Source organism: Zootoca vivipara, chromosome 7 (genome assembly GCF_963506605.1).
Source record: "Zootoca vivipara chromosome 7, rZooViv1.1, whole genome shotgun sequence".
Classification (NCBI taxonomy): Eukaryota; Metazoa; Chordata; class Lepidosauria; order Squamata; family Lacertidae; genus Zootoca; species Zootoca vivipara.
Genome location: NC_083282.1, coordinates 65,991,886 through 66,005,912, shown reverse-complemented (window position 1 = coordinate 66,005,912; position 14,027 = coordinate 65,991,886). Strand labels below are relative to the sequence as shown.

The window sequence follows — 14,027 nt, the reverse complement described above, 5'->3', positions numbered from 1 at the left end:
GTACAGAAAACCTGACTGTATGAAGCAACCCTAACACCATCATATTAAATGGCATTGGGCCAAAGCTTTCTGTGAGTATCAGACAAGTAGTTAAAACAGTGTACCTGATCATTACTTCTTTATTTCTTTTATTTTTGGAGGAAAATGTATTTAGCTCTATGGTCTGTAAAGACAAGAGAATACATGGCAGTCAAAAGAAAGTATTAGGAAACAGATGACATATTTATTATTATTATGACTGAATCGTTTAAAGAGTATTCATCATTCTCCTTTCACTCTGTTAACAGATGGCGCACTGCGTGACAAAGGTGGAACTGTCCATATCATGCGATAATCTGCTTGATAAAGATGTTGGCTCAAAATCTGATCCTCTATGTGTCCTGCTTCAAGATGTTGGTGGAAACCAATGGTCCGAAGTAAGGAACTGTTTGTAGTAATTTTAAAACTACCAGAAGTTGGTAATGTTTCCTTTCTGAACACATCTGAACACTTGATGTCTTGGTTAAAATTAATTAAGGATTAATATTTTACAGGTTTTAGCAATTAAATGAGCTAAATGACAACAAAATCTCACAAGTTTTGTGTGTACGTCCCATTTTTAAAATAAAAATATATACAGGGCTTTTACGTAGCCCACGCTTTTTAATCATGAAAGTTTTTATAAATTAGTTTTAACTGAATTTGTATTTGCTAATTCATTTCCTCTGGCTTTTGGTGGAGAAAGGAGGCCGGCAATAACAGCATCAGCATTTTTAATGTTCCCTTTGAAATGCTGAAAGTTCCACTATGTTGTCAAATCGTTCTACTGTTTGAAGTTCCATTTGGAGACAATGCATATTTAGTTGCCCCAAAGTCAACATACCCAACTTTTCCTCTCCTTCCCTTCTGGTTTTACTCAACATCCAACCTGAAAAAGTGTTCAGGAGAAATCAGAAGCCTGTTCACAACTTTGGCATTTTGGTTGTTCCTAACATAAAACTCTTACTATTATGCAGCTTATGGGGATTTAGATATATATATATAATGGACCAGCATGATTGCCCTTAACTCTTGTTACTTTTTGTATCTTCTACAAGTAATTGACAGTGGAAAGATTGAAGGCAGTATATTTCTGTACTGGCCTGGGTCACATGTAGTGCCAATCCCAAACAATGACTAAGCAAGAGCAAGCAAGAATGTGAGCACACAGAGCAAAATCTGCAGCTGTCTTGCTGCTCTTCCAGGCTTACTGCTGCTGCACTAATCAAAACTAAGCCATGCCATGGTTTAGTATATCATTACATGGGAACCTAGGTTCATGGTTTTGTCTCCTCCAAACAAGCCATGAGCAGCAAGCCAAAAATAAACTTTAGCTGCACTTTGTGGTTTGCTTGGAGTGAGACAGATAATGAGCCAATAATGCGAGATGAGCGCGCAACCCCAGAGTCGGTCACGACTGGACCTAATGGTCAGGGGTCCCTTTACCTTTACCTTTTACTATGGCTTAGGGGAGGAGTTGTGATGTTTGCTTTGTGTATTTGCATGCTTACTTGTTCAAAATACGTCATAGTTTGACTTAGCATTACATGTGACTCAGGCCAGTTTATGACCTGAACTACCTACAGAAAAAAGGACATTGGTGTTTTCCTTTCTATTTTTGCTTCTTCGGTCCTTAATGAAAATACCACCGTGGAAAATATGCTTCCATGAACTGTTTCCCCTGCAGTAAGCAGCCACAGGAAAGTGTTGTGTAGGAAACTGCTTTATATCAAGTCAGATGATTAGTTATTCTAGCTCAGTATTTTTATCACTGGCTGGCATAGGTGCTCTAGAATTTCAAACAGGAGATGCAGCCAAAGTTAATCACCTAAAATTGCATAACTTTGGCATGTTCAACCATTTTTCTTCCTCTTAAGTTAAAACAAAGCACTTGTAAATCCAAATAGTTTCAGAGGGGTTAAGATCTCCCACTCAAAGTAGAACTTAGAAAGTACTTAATTTTGATCACACCTCTAGTTTTCTGTTAAAGAATGTGAGTTGAAGCATGACATTTCCCTTTCTTGTTGTATTGTTACAGTTGGATCGAACTGAAAAAATAAAGAATTGCCAGAATCCTCAATTTTCAAAGAAGCTGCAAATTGATTATTATTTTGAGAAAGTTCAGAAACTGAAATTTGGCATTTACGACATTGATAACAAATCCTATGACTTAAATGATGATGACTTTCTTGGAGGGGCTGAGTGCACCTTGGGACAGGTACTGGAAAACAAGTACTGTAATGCTACGTGCTATTTTTTAATCTTTTAATTACACAGATGAAAGGAGGAGTTAATATTCTGAAAGCTTTCAGTTAAGAGTAGAAGTACTTGCATCAATTGCCTCCTTTTTTGTGGTGGTGCAGGACTCTATGGACCTGCTTGTTTGCTGGACACAAGCAAACGTCAGTCTTGCCAACCATAAAACTAGACCTCACTGTGACTATCGCACGTGACAATAATTCCATGATAGAGTTGTTCTCATTCTCACCCCTAGGCTTCGAAATAGACGTTTACCTTACGCCTGATGTATTCTAACTCTAAGTAGCCCAAAATGTGAGGTGTGGCATGGCATTGCAGGAGTGCTCACCCCCACATGTGCCAATGAAATAGGGTAGGAAAACTTACAATGCAGCAATGTTATGCTGGCAGCCAGGATAATAAAACTTATTATTCATTAAATTTATATCCCACCCTTTATTCAAAGATTACTGGGTGATTTACAATATAAAAACACACCCACCCCAGGTTTAGGCCGTAGAGGAATATGTTTGCCTGCCGCCTAAAGATATACAGTCATACCTCAGGTTACAGACGCTTCGGGTTGTGCGTTTTTGGGTTGCGCACTGCGGCAAACCCGGAAGTGCCGGAACGGGTTATTTTTAGGTTTCAGCGCTCGTGCGTGTGCAGAAGCGCCGAATCACAACCCGCGCGTGCGTGTATAACAAAGGCACCAGGTGAGCCTCCCTGGTCCTTGGGGACAGCATTCCACAAGCAGGGACTAGAAAAGGCCAGTTCTCAGGTTGCTGCCCTCCTGACCATTCCTGGAGGAGGCACATGAAGAAGGACCTCAGATAGTGATTGCAGGGTCCGAGTTGGTTCATATGGGGGAAAGCGATCCTTGAGGTATTGCAATCCTTAGCCGTTTAAGGTTTTATAGGTTGAAACCAGTGCTTTCTATTGGGCCTGAAAACTAATTGGCAGCCAGTGCAGTTCAGCCAGGATTGGTGCTATATGCTCAAACCGTCTTGCCCTGGTAAGCAACCTGGCCGCTGAATTCTGCACCAGCTGAACAGTCTTCAGAGGCAACCCCATGTACCAGAACATAGAGAACAGAAGTTAGGCTATCCCTGTCTGGTTAGGGGTGTAGCTGATGGAAGACACTCCATGCCACCAAGGCCACCTGAGCCTCAAGTGACAGCAATGCATCCAGTGGCACCTCCATGCTATTCCCCATCAAGAGCACGCCACCTCCCATCCATCCGGTCTAGGGAACCACCCACTAACAGAGCCTCCATCTTATCTGGATTGAGCTTCACTTTATTGGCTCTTATCCAGTCCATTACCAAGGCAAGGCAACAGTCCAGCACACCCACTGCCACACCTGCAGATGTAAAGGAGAAGTATTACATTGCTGACAATGTATTTGAAAGCTCTGGATAAGGGGCTGTTGCGCTGGTGGCACCAAGTCATCTGCCATAACATGTTGTTACAGCATTGGAGGTAGTTCTTAGGGCTGAGTTACACAATCCTTTCAGTACCTTGGGATGTGAGTTTGCTTGATCCTTATTGTGTTTGTTCCTTTGATTTAAAATAATGCATCCTGAGGCTTTGGGAGCTGCCTGAAAATCCAAATGGTTAAATCACGTAAAAGTTCAAATCTGTTTCTCGTTACATTTATATAATTACATTGACATGTATCTTGGCAAATGCTTTTGGGTTCCATGATAAAATTTCACACTATGTAAAAACAGGTGAAACTCGGAAAATTAGAATATCGTTGAAAAGTGCATTTATTTCAGGAACGCAACTTAAAAGGCGAAACCAATATATGAGATAGATGCATGACATGCAAAGCAAGCTATGTCAAGCCTTTATTTGTTGTAATTGTTATTATTTGTCATTAGGCAGGTCAATTATAATTGGAATGTAATTAATGAAATTAATAACGATATTTATTTTTGTTTATTTTTTATTATTGTAACTATTTGTTATATTACTGTGGAATTTCCAAAAGAAAGCATTTGTAAAAATTAAAATAAAAAAACTAAAATAAAAAGTTGCATTACTGTACTGAAATAAATGCACTTTTCGAAGATATTCTAATTTTCCGAGTTTCACCTGTAGTTATGATGGGTTGTTATAACTGATAGCTGCAAAAATGTCTGTCATGTTGACCGCATGTTAATTGGCCTTTTGCCAGTGATATTTCTTTCTTCACATTGCTGCCTCAGGGTAGAATATATCACTTTGTGTGACTTTTGTAATGGATGCATAGATTTCATTCTTCTTTAGATTGTGTCAAGTAAAACAGTCACTCAGCCTTTAATGCTGAAGAAAGGAAAACCTGCAGGAAAAGGCACTGTTACGGTAAGAAACTCATTTCTGGCTAATTTAAGGTTCCTCTACAGTTTTTTTCACCAAACAAAGACTTCCTTATTTCAGCAGGCATTTTAAGGTAGTTTTCTGGTTTTATGAATAAATTGAATTGTGAGTGTTTTTATTTTAAGAATATATATACCATTAATTTTAAATATTAAGTGATATAGAACTATCTGAAATAAACATAAATTTAAAAATTGTGATCGATTTCACAATTACTCCAGTTTAACAGACAAAATAGTGGTTTTTTTTAAAAGTGTCATATTAAAAAAAGTGATCTAAAAAGCTATCGGGGTACATTGAAACTGTCCATGTCTATTTAAATTCTTTATTGGGCTATCAGGAAGCCCTGGAGGAGAAAAAAGGGAAATATGAGATACTGGCTTATAACACAAGAGGAAACAACACAGAAACTAATGCCTGAGTGAAATACTGGCCTCATAGTAAATAATGGAAGTGGGCCAATGTACCTCAATAACCTCAATGGTCTAATAAGGTTTGCTGTTTGTCTTTTCAAATAAGAAATAAACGTTTCAAGTTTACACTATGTTAACTCTTGTGTCAAAGCAAAACAGAATTAACCCTAGGTTGAAATTTACTCCTGGAGAACCAAAAAACCCCTGTGATCCTTTTTGTAATTGTGGGTGGGTGTGTTGTGTGTACACAGGAATGTACAGGCCTTTAAAAAACCAAAATAGGTAAGTGATACAGAATTCATGATAGAGGCATAAATGCTAAGGGTTTGTCTATCCTATTTTGAGAAGTTGCCGGGAATAGCATAGACATTTTGTAGTTTCACATTCCCATTCATTTCAATAGGGCTAAATCAGACCTCTGATAGTTAAACATTTTTTAAAAAAATGAAAAGATGAAGGGAGTTAAACAGGACAACTAACCTCATTATTGTGAAATATATGTGTGGAGTATGAAGTGGTTCGGGTTTGCTTTAAAAAAAAACAGTTTTGCAAGTAATTCAAACAGCTTCTGCATTCCACAGCAGTCACATTATCACAGGAGGAATCTAGGGAGAATCTAGGAAGTAAATAACACTGCTGCTTCACGCGAATGTATTTGGAACACGATAGCTTCATATATTTCTCCTTTGGTTAAGCTAATTGTGAAGTACATTGGTGAACTTGTTTTATAATTTGTGTATTTGAACGGCCTGCATTATTCACATTAGAATACTTTCCAAAATCACACTGAAATTATTTCCCCTTGAATTTTCAGATTTCTGCAGAAGAGATTAAAGACACTAGAGTTGTGTCCATAGATGTTGAAGCCCGGAATTTAGACAAAAAGGTAAATGATATATTGAAAGTAACTCTCTTTCCAGTTCATTCGGTACTTGAACCAACATTTATATCCCATCCCTAAACGGCCTCGGTCCAGTATACCTGAAGGAGCGTCTCCACCCCCATCGTTCTGCCCGGACACTGAGATCCAGCGCCGAGGGCCTTCTGGCGGTTCCCTCACTATGAGAAGCCAAGCTACAGGGAACCAGGCAGAGGGCCTTCTTGGTAGTGGCACCCGCCCTGTGGAATGCCCTCCCACCAGATGTCAAAGAGAAAAACAACTACCAGACTTTTAGAAGACATCTGTTTAGGGAAGCTTTTAATGTTTAATAGATTATTGCATTTTAACGTTGTGTTCTGTTGGAAGCCACCCAGAGTGGCTGGCGAAACTCAGCCAGATGAGCGGGGTATAAATAAATAAATAAATAAATAATAATTATTATTATTATTATTATCTTTCCTCCAAGGAGCTCAAGGTGGTGTACAGAGCTCTCCCCACTCCATTTTATCCTTGCAGCAACTTGTGAGGTAGGTTAGGCTGAGAGGCTTGACTGACCCACTGAGCTTTATGGTTGAGTGGGGACTGTTAGGATCTCTTACTCGCGAGTAGGACCCTGGCAGAGACACATGCCTGACTGGCATGTTCTCTCCCTCCTGGTCAATCATTTGGGAGCTACAAAAGCATTCTTCTGCCGGAACATCACAGCGACTGATGCCAACTGACATCAGCACACTTACAGATCTGCAGAGTTTGTACAATTGCGTAACAGAACTCAGTAGCACAGCATTTGGCTAATCTACGTTTATTTACATATAAACACACACGGAGCAATGCAACATGGCTCCCTCTCTCTCTAGCATCAGACAGCAAAGAGAATGAACAAAGGACAATAGCCCCACTTCAGGAACACACAGTAACAAAAACATCCTGTTCCTGACACGTCTGACTTTGTGGAATGAAAACATACACCATCATGTGATAGACAACAATCCCATGAATGCAAACACAGGGAATGAATCTCTAACAGGGACTAGATCCCTGGACACCTCCCCACACTGGCTTTATAGCAGTACTTGTGTGAATAGGTTTCACAATGTATGTCATGACAGAAACATCAAGAAGGAAATGGCAATAAATGTAGTAATTAAGGGCTTACATGAGAATGGACCTGTCTGTTGCTTCGAAGGAATGGGGGGGGGGAGGTTGAATGAGAGAGGAATGAGGGACCACACTTGAATTTATTATTATTATTATTATTTTGTAAAGCTTTTTATTTATTGAAGTTAATTCTTGAAGTACAGATTTCCTAGAGAAGCATAATAATTTCAGCTCTCGCTACCATGCATTTTGGTGCTTAAAGCACTTTATAGTTTGCCTTAGCTGAGCATTGGCGTGCATTGTTTGCAGGCTACTAAATGAACAAAAGGACCGAACAGAAACATCTGTGACTGAAAATAAGCTTTTATTCGTTGAATGCTTGATATGTGGTGTGGGTGTGGGGGTGTGGGTGTGTGTGTGTGTTGCCAGTAATAGCAGAAAGGTATGTTGCTCTAGAAGTTCTTATATGCTGAATTATTATTTGTATAAAGATCAAGGTTCTTTTTCTACACAGGATTTTTTGGGAAAATCTGATCCATTTTTGGAGTTTTATAAAGAGAGTGATGGTGGAAAATGGCAGCTTGTCTACCGATCAGAGGTAGGATTTGCACAGTGATTCAACTTTTGAACTTCAGGAGCTGCTATATCTTAATGGGGAGTTATACTGCCTCTGAATGAACTCAATTGCAAAAAAATGGAACTGCAACTTCTTTGGACAAAATCGGGCAGAGGCATTATGCATAAGTGGAGCTCTGCCAATCCAGGGTGCTTCAGCCGGACTTTGGGTGATACCTCCCCATCCCACTCTCTTCCAGAGGGCTTCCGACCTTCAGAAACACCTTTTCAGTGGGCATAGTGGGCTGCATTACATAACAGTTTCTTTTGCTAGAGGTTCTCAGACTTCAACCCACTATAAGTTCCTCATATTTGGGTGGTGATGTACAAGCCAATAGGGATGTCTGGAAGGCACTGCAGCAGCTCATAAATTTTGCAGCTGTGGCCACCCAAAATCTCATACTTATGCCAAACTGTGCACGTTCAGCTGAGATCATGTTTAAATTTATCTAGATATGAAACTAGAAATTGGCTTTAAAATACAGAAAATACATATATGTTTATTACATATACATCAAGTGTATTAACAGATATTTGCTTATAAGCAATGAGTTATGTCTTATCATAATGGTACTCTACTTTTCATCCAGAAAATTATTATGCAGCTTTTTTTTTTTAATAGTCTGCAGAAATTCTAGGTGAGGGAATGCTATTGTCATAATATACTTGTAGGATGAGGAGAAATCTCAGGCACTTGATTGTAATTGGATTTCTTTTATAGGTAATTAAGAACAATTTAAATCCCTGCTGGAGAAAGTTCAGTGTTCCTCTGCAAACATTCTGTGGTGGTGACTTCAACAAACCAATGAAGGTGATGACAATGAATTAACTTTTTTTTAAAAAAAACAAAATACAGGTTACCCATTTGATTAAATTATAAACATCTTTTGCAATATGAAGTCTGACCATGAAAGAACTAAAACCAAATAATGTGTGGTTGCCCAATAATTTAATTAGTTTGCCATTATTTTTGCTCCAGATGTGTGCTATTTCCCTCCCCTTACCCATTTATCTCTTATACTGACAGCAATATACTGGCAATATGAGCCATTCTCCATCCCTCTTAACTGAGCAGGAACCTTTGTTCTGTTTATTGGTCACCTAGAAACATCATGTGCTAGAGCTGCCTTTCTGTATAGACTTAATTTTTGCAGTACATCCACTGTGGACTACAACTATGTCTGAAAATAATAAATAATATTGTTCCTACATGCTTAAATGTAGTTTTATGGAAGACCAAGATCATGAAGACCTAAATAGCAGCTTGAATTTTCAAAAGTAAGTCTGTAGTATTGCTGGTTCTGCGGGAAAGCTTGAAAATATGACCTGAGTGTACCAAAATGCCCTTTGGAGGATACTTGGCTCTGTTTTTAAGCTTTGGTTTTTGTGGCTTAATTAATGAAATTATTATCTTCACACCCAAACATTCTAAACTATACAGTGACTGCAAAGCCTCCATGAGTCCATTGCTTTTTAAAAAAATGCCCTTCCAAGTATCTAATACAGTTGTTTAATATGCTTAATTTGCTGATGTTAAGAATTGAAGTCATATCCACTGCCTGGTAAAATTGCCATTTAAGATAGGATTTTTAATATACTGGCCAACCAGATTTCACAACCTGGACTTTGTAGCCTTCTTGCAGGCTTCCCACAGCCCTTGGGTGAGCAACATTTGGCCCTCCAGATGTTGCTGGGCTACAACTCCCATCACCCCTGCTTGTTGGCCCCATACTATTTGGGACTTATGGTAATTGGTGTCCAACAACATCTAGGTGCTACAGGTCTCCACCCCTGGCAAAGGCATCTGTATTGGCTACTGTCACAACAGAATGCTGGACTTAGATGGTCCTTTGATCTGATCCAGATGGGCACCTCTTATGTTTTGTGCTGGCTGTCTTGGTAAGTTAAGACTGCTTGGGAGAAGCTGAGCTGTATATGTGGAAGAGGGAGCACAGTGGTACCTCTGGTTAAGAACTTAATTCATTCCGGAGGTCCGTTCTTAACCTGAAACTGTTCTTAACCTGAAGACCACTTTAGCTAATGGGGCCTCCTGCTGCCGCCGCGTCACTGGCACACAATTTCTGTTCTCATCCTGAAGCAAAGTTCTTAACCTGAGGTACTATTTCTGGGTTAGCAGAGTCTGTAACCTGAAGCGTCTGTAACCTGAAGCGTTTGTAACCCGAGGTACCACTGTACTATACTCACGTAAAGGAATGGAAGGTGCTAGATACCTTTAGTGAGATAGTCACAATTGGAGGAAAAAACATAAATGTTGAGGATCCTTTCAGCTGTTGCTCATTGTCAAACCTTCCATTTTTGGTGATCACAACTAGATCGAGTATTTCTAACCTGGGTCATGTCCTGGTTATGTAACTGAAGGTGCGTTAGCAGTGTCAGTAGATTATCTATTAATTGGAGATTAACGAAGGAAAATTTGACTTTAGGGGGTTTGTAAGAACTTACAGCAAGAGCAGTTGATAGTACCGATACAACTGTAGGACCTGGCATGTGTAAATAGGCCTGCAGTAAGTTGGCTCAGCTCTTAACCTGCCCAGCCATTCCCAGGGGAATCAGATTCTAATCATCTTCTAGTATCTGTACTTGGGGTTGTGCTGGAGTGGTCTCATTCTTCTTTGTTTATTCAGAATATGCATGAGCATGCTGGATTACACCACCAAATTTGCACCTATGAAAGACATGTCCTTCCCACCCAAGCAGGGAGAGAAGAGCATTTTACATTCATGTATCTTTCTGGATCTGTACTTGCAAAAGCTTTCCCTGCCTGAGCAGAGGGAGATTGAAACTAAGCAGAGCCAATTGAAACTAAATCCAAGACAAGAGTGATAATGGTTGGTGCGTAGATAGACCAGGGGAGAACAGATGAAAGGAGCATTGCTTCCTTGGTTCAGTCAGGTTTACAGTTTGAGTTTCAAGTGTAAACCAGGAGCACTTATCACCTCCTAATCTGGTGAGAAAGCTGCTTTTCCTATCTATGCCATTACTGGAAGGTGCTGCTTTTCAGTAATTGATGGTGTTCTAGGATGCACACTGTTGGCTTGTGCTGTTTTAAAACTTACTCTACTCCTAAAAACACATCACTGAATGTTGGTCACAAACAAATTAGTGGGATGTGCATTCAAGAAAATATATTTATGATCAAGCCATTTATATGTAAGCCATATATTGTATCTAGATGTAATTCCTATCTTTTCAACCTGCTGGTAAACAAGGGCAGTGGTGAAATCTACCTGTTGTTTAAACTATAGCATTACTCAAAGTTATTTTAAGCCCCAAATACATAGCAATTCTCAATTGAGTCTTGTGTTCCTTCCATTGCAGACTATCTAAATGGCTTAGAATGGACATTCAGGTCATATTTCATTTGACTTTTGAGAATGAGGCTTGCAGGTTTTTGCATGATTAGATATCATCAGGGAAGAGTATTCATGCAAAGTTCTTAAAACAAGAGGGAACTTTGGATTATACAGTTTGTGTTAAGGCTCTTCTTTGCTGTTGAATGTCTTGGGGTTTTTGTGCTGTTTTTGTTTTGTTCCCATTGTTTCTTTTTATAAGGCTTATATAAGACTTAATTTCAGTTGATTGCTTGGCTTCTATAACTGGATTTTTTTACTTAATTTAGCCTTGGAACATTCATTTTCTTCTTTTTTATCTGCTTAGCATTTTAGTTGCATTTCCATTGCCTACTAAACATGGCTTTCCTCAAGGACTCGTTTTTCCCCCCAAGAAAATTTTTATTCCTTTTATAACAATAAATAATATAACACAAAAAATAACTCAATACAACAGACTACAAACAACACAAACAAATCTCTCTCTTACTATTAGGTTTCAGTTAGTGATATGGATGACAGCACCAGTTCAGATTTGATAGGGGAGTTCACATGCATCACTGCAAAGCTGTTGGAAGTGAGAGACCAAGCGGTGAGCAGCAGTCATTCTCCATTATAAAGTTCTGCTTGTCCATTGCCTGCTGTTTCTTTCCTTTCAGGTGCACTGTTCAGATTATGATAGTGATGGGTCACATGACTTGATAGGCATTTTTGAAACTAACCTCTCCCAGCTACAGAAGGCAGGTGGCAGCTCTCCGGTGAGCTTTTACTTTTACCTTCTTTTATTAAGTAATTGAACCTATTTCTCATTGCAAAGAAGAATAATAGAAAGAATAAATTTATTCTCACAGAGCTACAATTCCCAGCACCCTTTACAGTTCCTAGGAAGCAATAGATGTTGTTTTTTAAGTCATCTGTGTTCCTCAGCAACCCAAGCAGCCTAGGATCCTAAGATATCAAATTTCTACTTCCTGGTTTACCACGAGGGGGAAAGGAAGCCAGGTTTGCTATCGCAGCAAACCGGTTGCTGCTTTTTGGAGCTTTGGGGCAGCTCGCAGGCAACAAGCGCCCCAAAGAAGGTCCTGGGGATGACCAGGACATTGAGGGTTCCCACGGAGGTCAAAAGCGAGCTCCCAAAGGGTCTGCACAGTTCCATTTGGTGCTGGATTGACCCGGCTGCCAAGCTGTGATCACTTGCCAGTATGCATGGCTACCATTATTTTTTCTGTTGGGTCTTGTCCTGTGTATCTTAAAATGTGAACTATGTGGTTTCATTTCATTTACCAGAACAAGTTCCTTTGATGTGTGTTGCTTTCTTTGTAGGTGGAATTTGAGTGTATTCACCCTGAGAAGAAGAGAAAGAAGAAGAGCTATAAAAACTCTGGCATTGTTAGAGTAAAGTCTTGCAAAGTAAGGAGCATTTCATACAGAAGAGTTTGCTATTCTGTGATTGTAGGGTAGAAGTTGTAATAGTTGTGTGCTGTTTCTTTCAGATTGAAACAGAATATTCTTTCCTGGATTACATCATGGGAGGCTGCCAAATTAATTTCACTGTGAGTTGGGTCACCTATTTACATGCTTTCCCCCCTAAGTTAAAACATAACTCAAGCATTTATATATTCCTGTGAAAAAGCCATTGCACTTAAATTGGACAAAAACCTGTTTACTAGATCTGGCAGTGAATACATCTGCTGCTTTTATATCTGCCAGATTAAACAAAATGAATTCGCCGATCTTTCTAATACATAGCAGTCTCCCTGGTTGCATTTTGGGGGAACCTAATGTTTGACCTTTCTTCAGCTGCCTTGAGTTTTTTAGTGGTTATTTCAGCAGCATTCTTCACTGGTGTTAGGTATGCTTGAAGTCAGCTTCCATGAATCTTGGGCTTTTTTTGGTTGCCTGTTTCCAGAAAGAAATCTTATATCTGTGCTGTTCATTATTGTGTCAGGTCGGCATAGATTTCACTGGCTCCAATGGAGATCCAAAGTCACCAGATTCTCTTCACTATATCAGTCCAAATGGGATAAATGAATACCTGACCGCCATCTGGTGTGTGGGGAACGTGGTACAAGATTATGACACGTATGTTAAAACTATTTTTAGCTGCTCTAGCTGCAAGCATTAGAAATAAGCGAAATTTAATAGAGTTAAAAATGACTGAGTAACTTCAGTCCCTTCAACCTTTATGGATTATGCATCACCTGCATCTTGTGTTATTGCTGAGAATGGTAATTCAGTGAGAGTTGCAGTAGATTGTTCTTTGTTTTGTTGGTTCCTTCATGAGAGTAAGTGATTGTTTTCCTTTTCTGCTTGCTCATAAAATGACACTACTGTGTCTCGGTACTTGAGAACAGGAGCTGTAGGCAGTCATGTATTAATGAAAACGATCACTACTCATGGGATGAGTGTGCATTTCCCCCCAACATTTTAAACTGAAGGAGTCAACTCAATTACAACATTGGCTCCTGGAAGCCTCGCTCCCCTGCACTCTTACTGCTTGCTTCGCTTTTAGCAGTTTTGGTTTTCTGAGGTAGCATGCAGTTTCTGCCAGCTTGTAGCAGTGGTAACTATGAATTGTTTTTGTTCAGTTGAAAGTAACATATCTATCTTTCCTCCTCCTCCACCCCCTACATCTTTCAGTGACAAACTGTTCCCTGCCTTTGGGTTTGGAGCTCAAGTTCCTCCAGACTGGAAGGTGAATTTCTTAGTTTAAGTGTTTCTTAATTAAAATGCATTGGTATTTGGCTATATGACTAAGTGTGTTTCTTTCCCAGGTGTCCCATGAATTTGCATTGAACTTTAACCCTTCAAATCCCTATTGCCAAGGTAAGTATTTAGTAATCTTCACGACCCAGTAATCGAATTTGACAAAGTCTGCATCAGAGAGTATCTTCCATTAAAAATAAAGAACAGGACCAGCAGGGCTTCTAGAGTTTTTGTCAGGATAAAGTGCACGACTATTGGTATATCTTCTTTGCCACTCCACCTGTTCTGTAGCCACAGACCTCTTGGCAGCCAGTGACCGCCTCTGCAAGGCTCCAAGAATTGTGC

The 14,027-nt window shown here is 39.5% G+C and overlaps 1 protein-coding gene across 9 annotated transcripts in view; it reads left to right on the top strand.

The window, feature by feature from the left end:
• The window catches only part of RBM12 (RNA binding motif protein 12), a 54,536-nt gene that overhangs the window by 36,471 nt on the left and 4,038 nt on the right, over positions 1-14,027 (top strand). For all 9 annotated transcript variants that reach the window (XM_035124370.2, XM_060277221.1, XM_060277218.1 and 6 more), the window contains 12 exons: positions 288-416; positions 2,057-2,236; positions 4,531-4,605; positions 5,848-5,919; positions 7,526-7,609; positions 8,348-8,437; positions 11,636-11,734; positions 12,300-12,386; positions 12,470-12,529; positions 12,925-13,058; positions 13,617-13,671; positions 13,751-13,802. In XM_035124370.2, the coding sequence (XP_034980261.2) occupies positions 288-416; positions 2,057-2,236; positions 4,531-4,605; positions 5,848-5,919; positions 7,526-7,609; positions 8,348-8,437; positions 11,636-11,734; positions 12,300-12,386; positions 12,470-12,529; positions 12,925-13,058; positions 13,617-13,671; positions 13,751-13,802 (1,117 nt within the window). The remainder of the gene's footprint in view (positions 1-287; positions 417-2,056; positions 2,237-4,530; positions 4,606-5,847; positions 5,920-7,525; positions 7,610-8,347; positions 8,438-11,635; positions 11,735-12,299; positions 12,387-12,469; positions 12,530-12,924; positions 13,059-13,616; positions 13,672-13,750; positions 13,803-14,027) is intronic.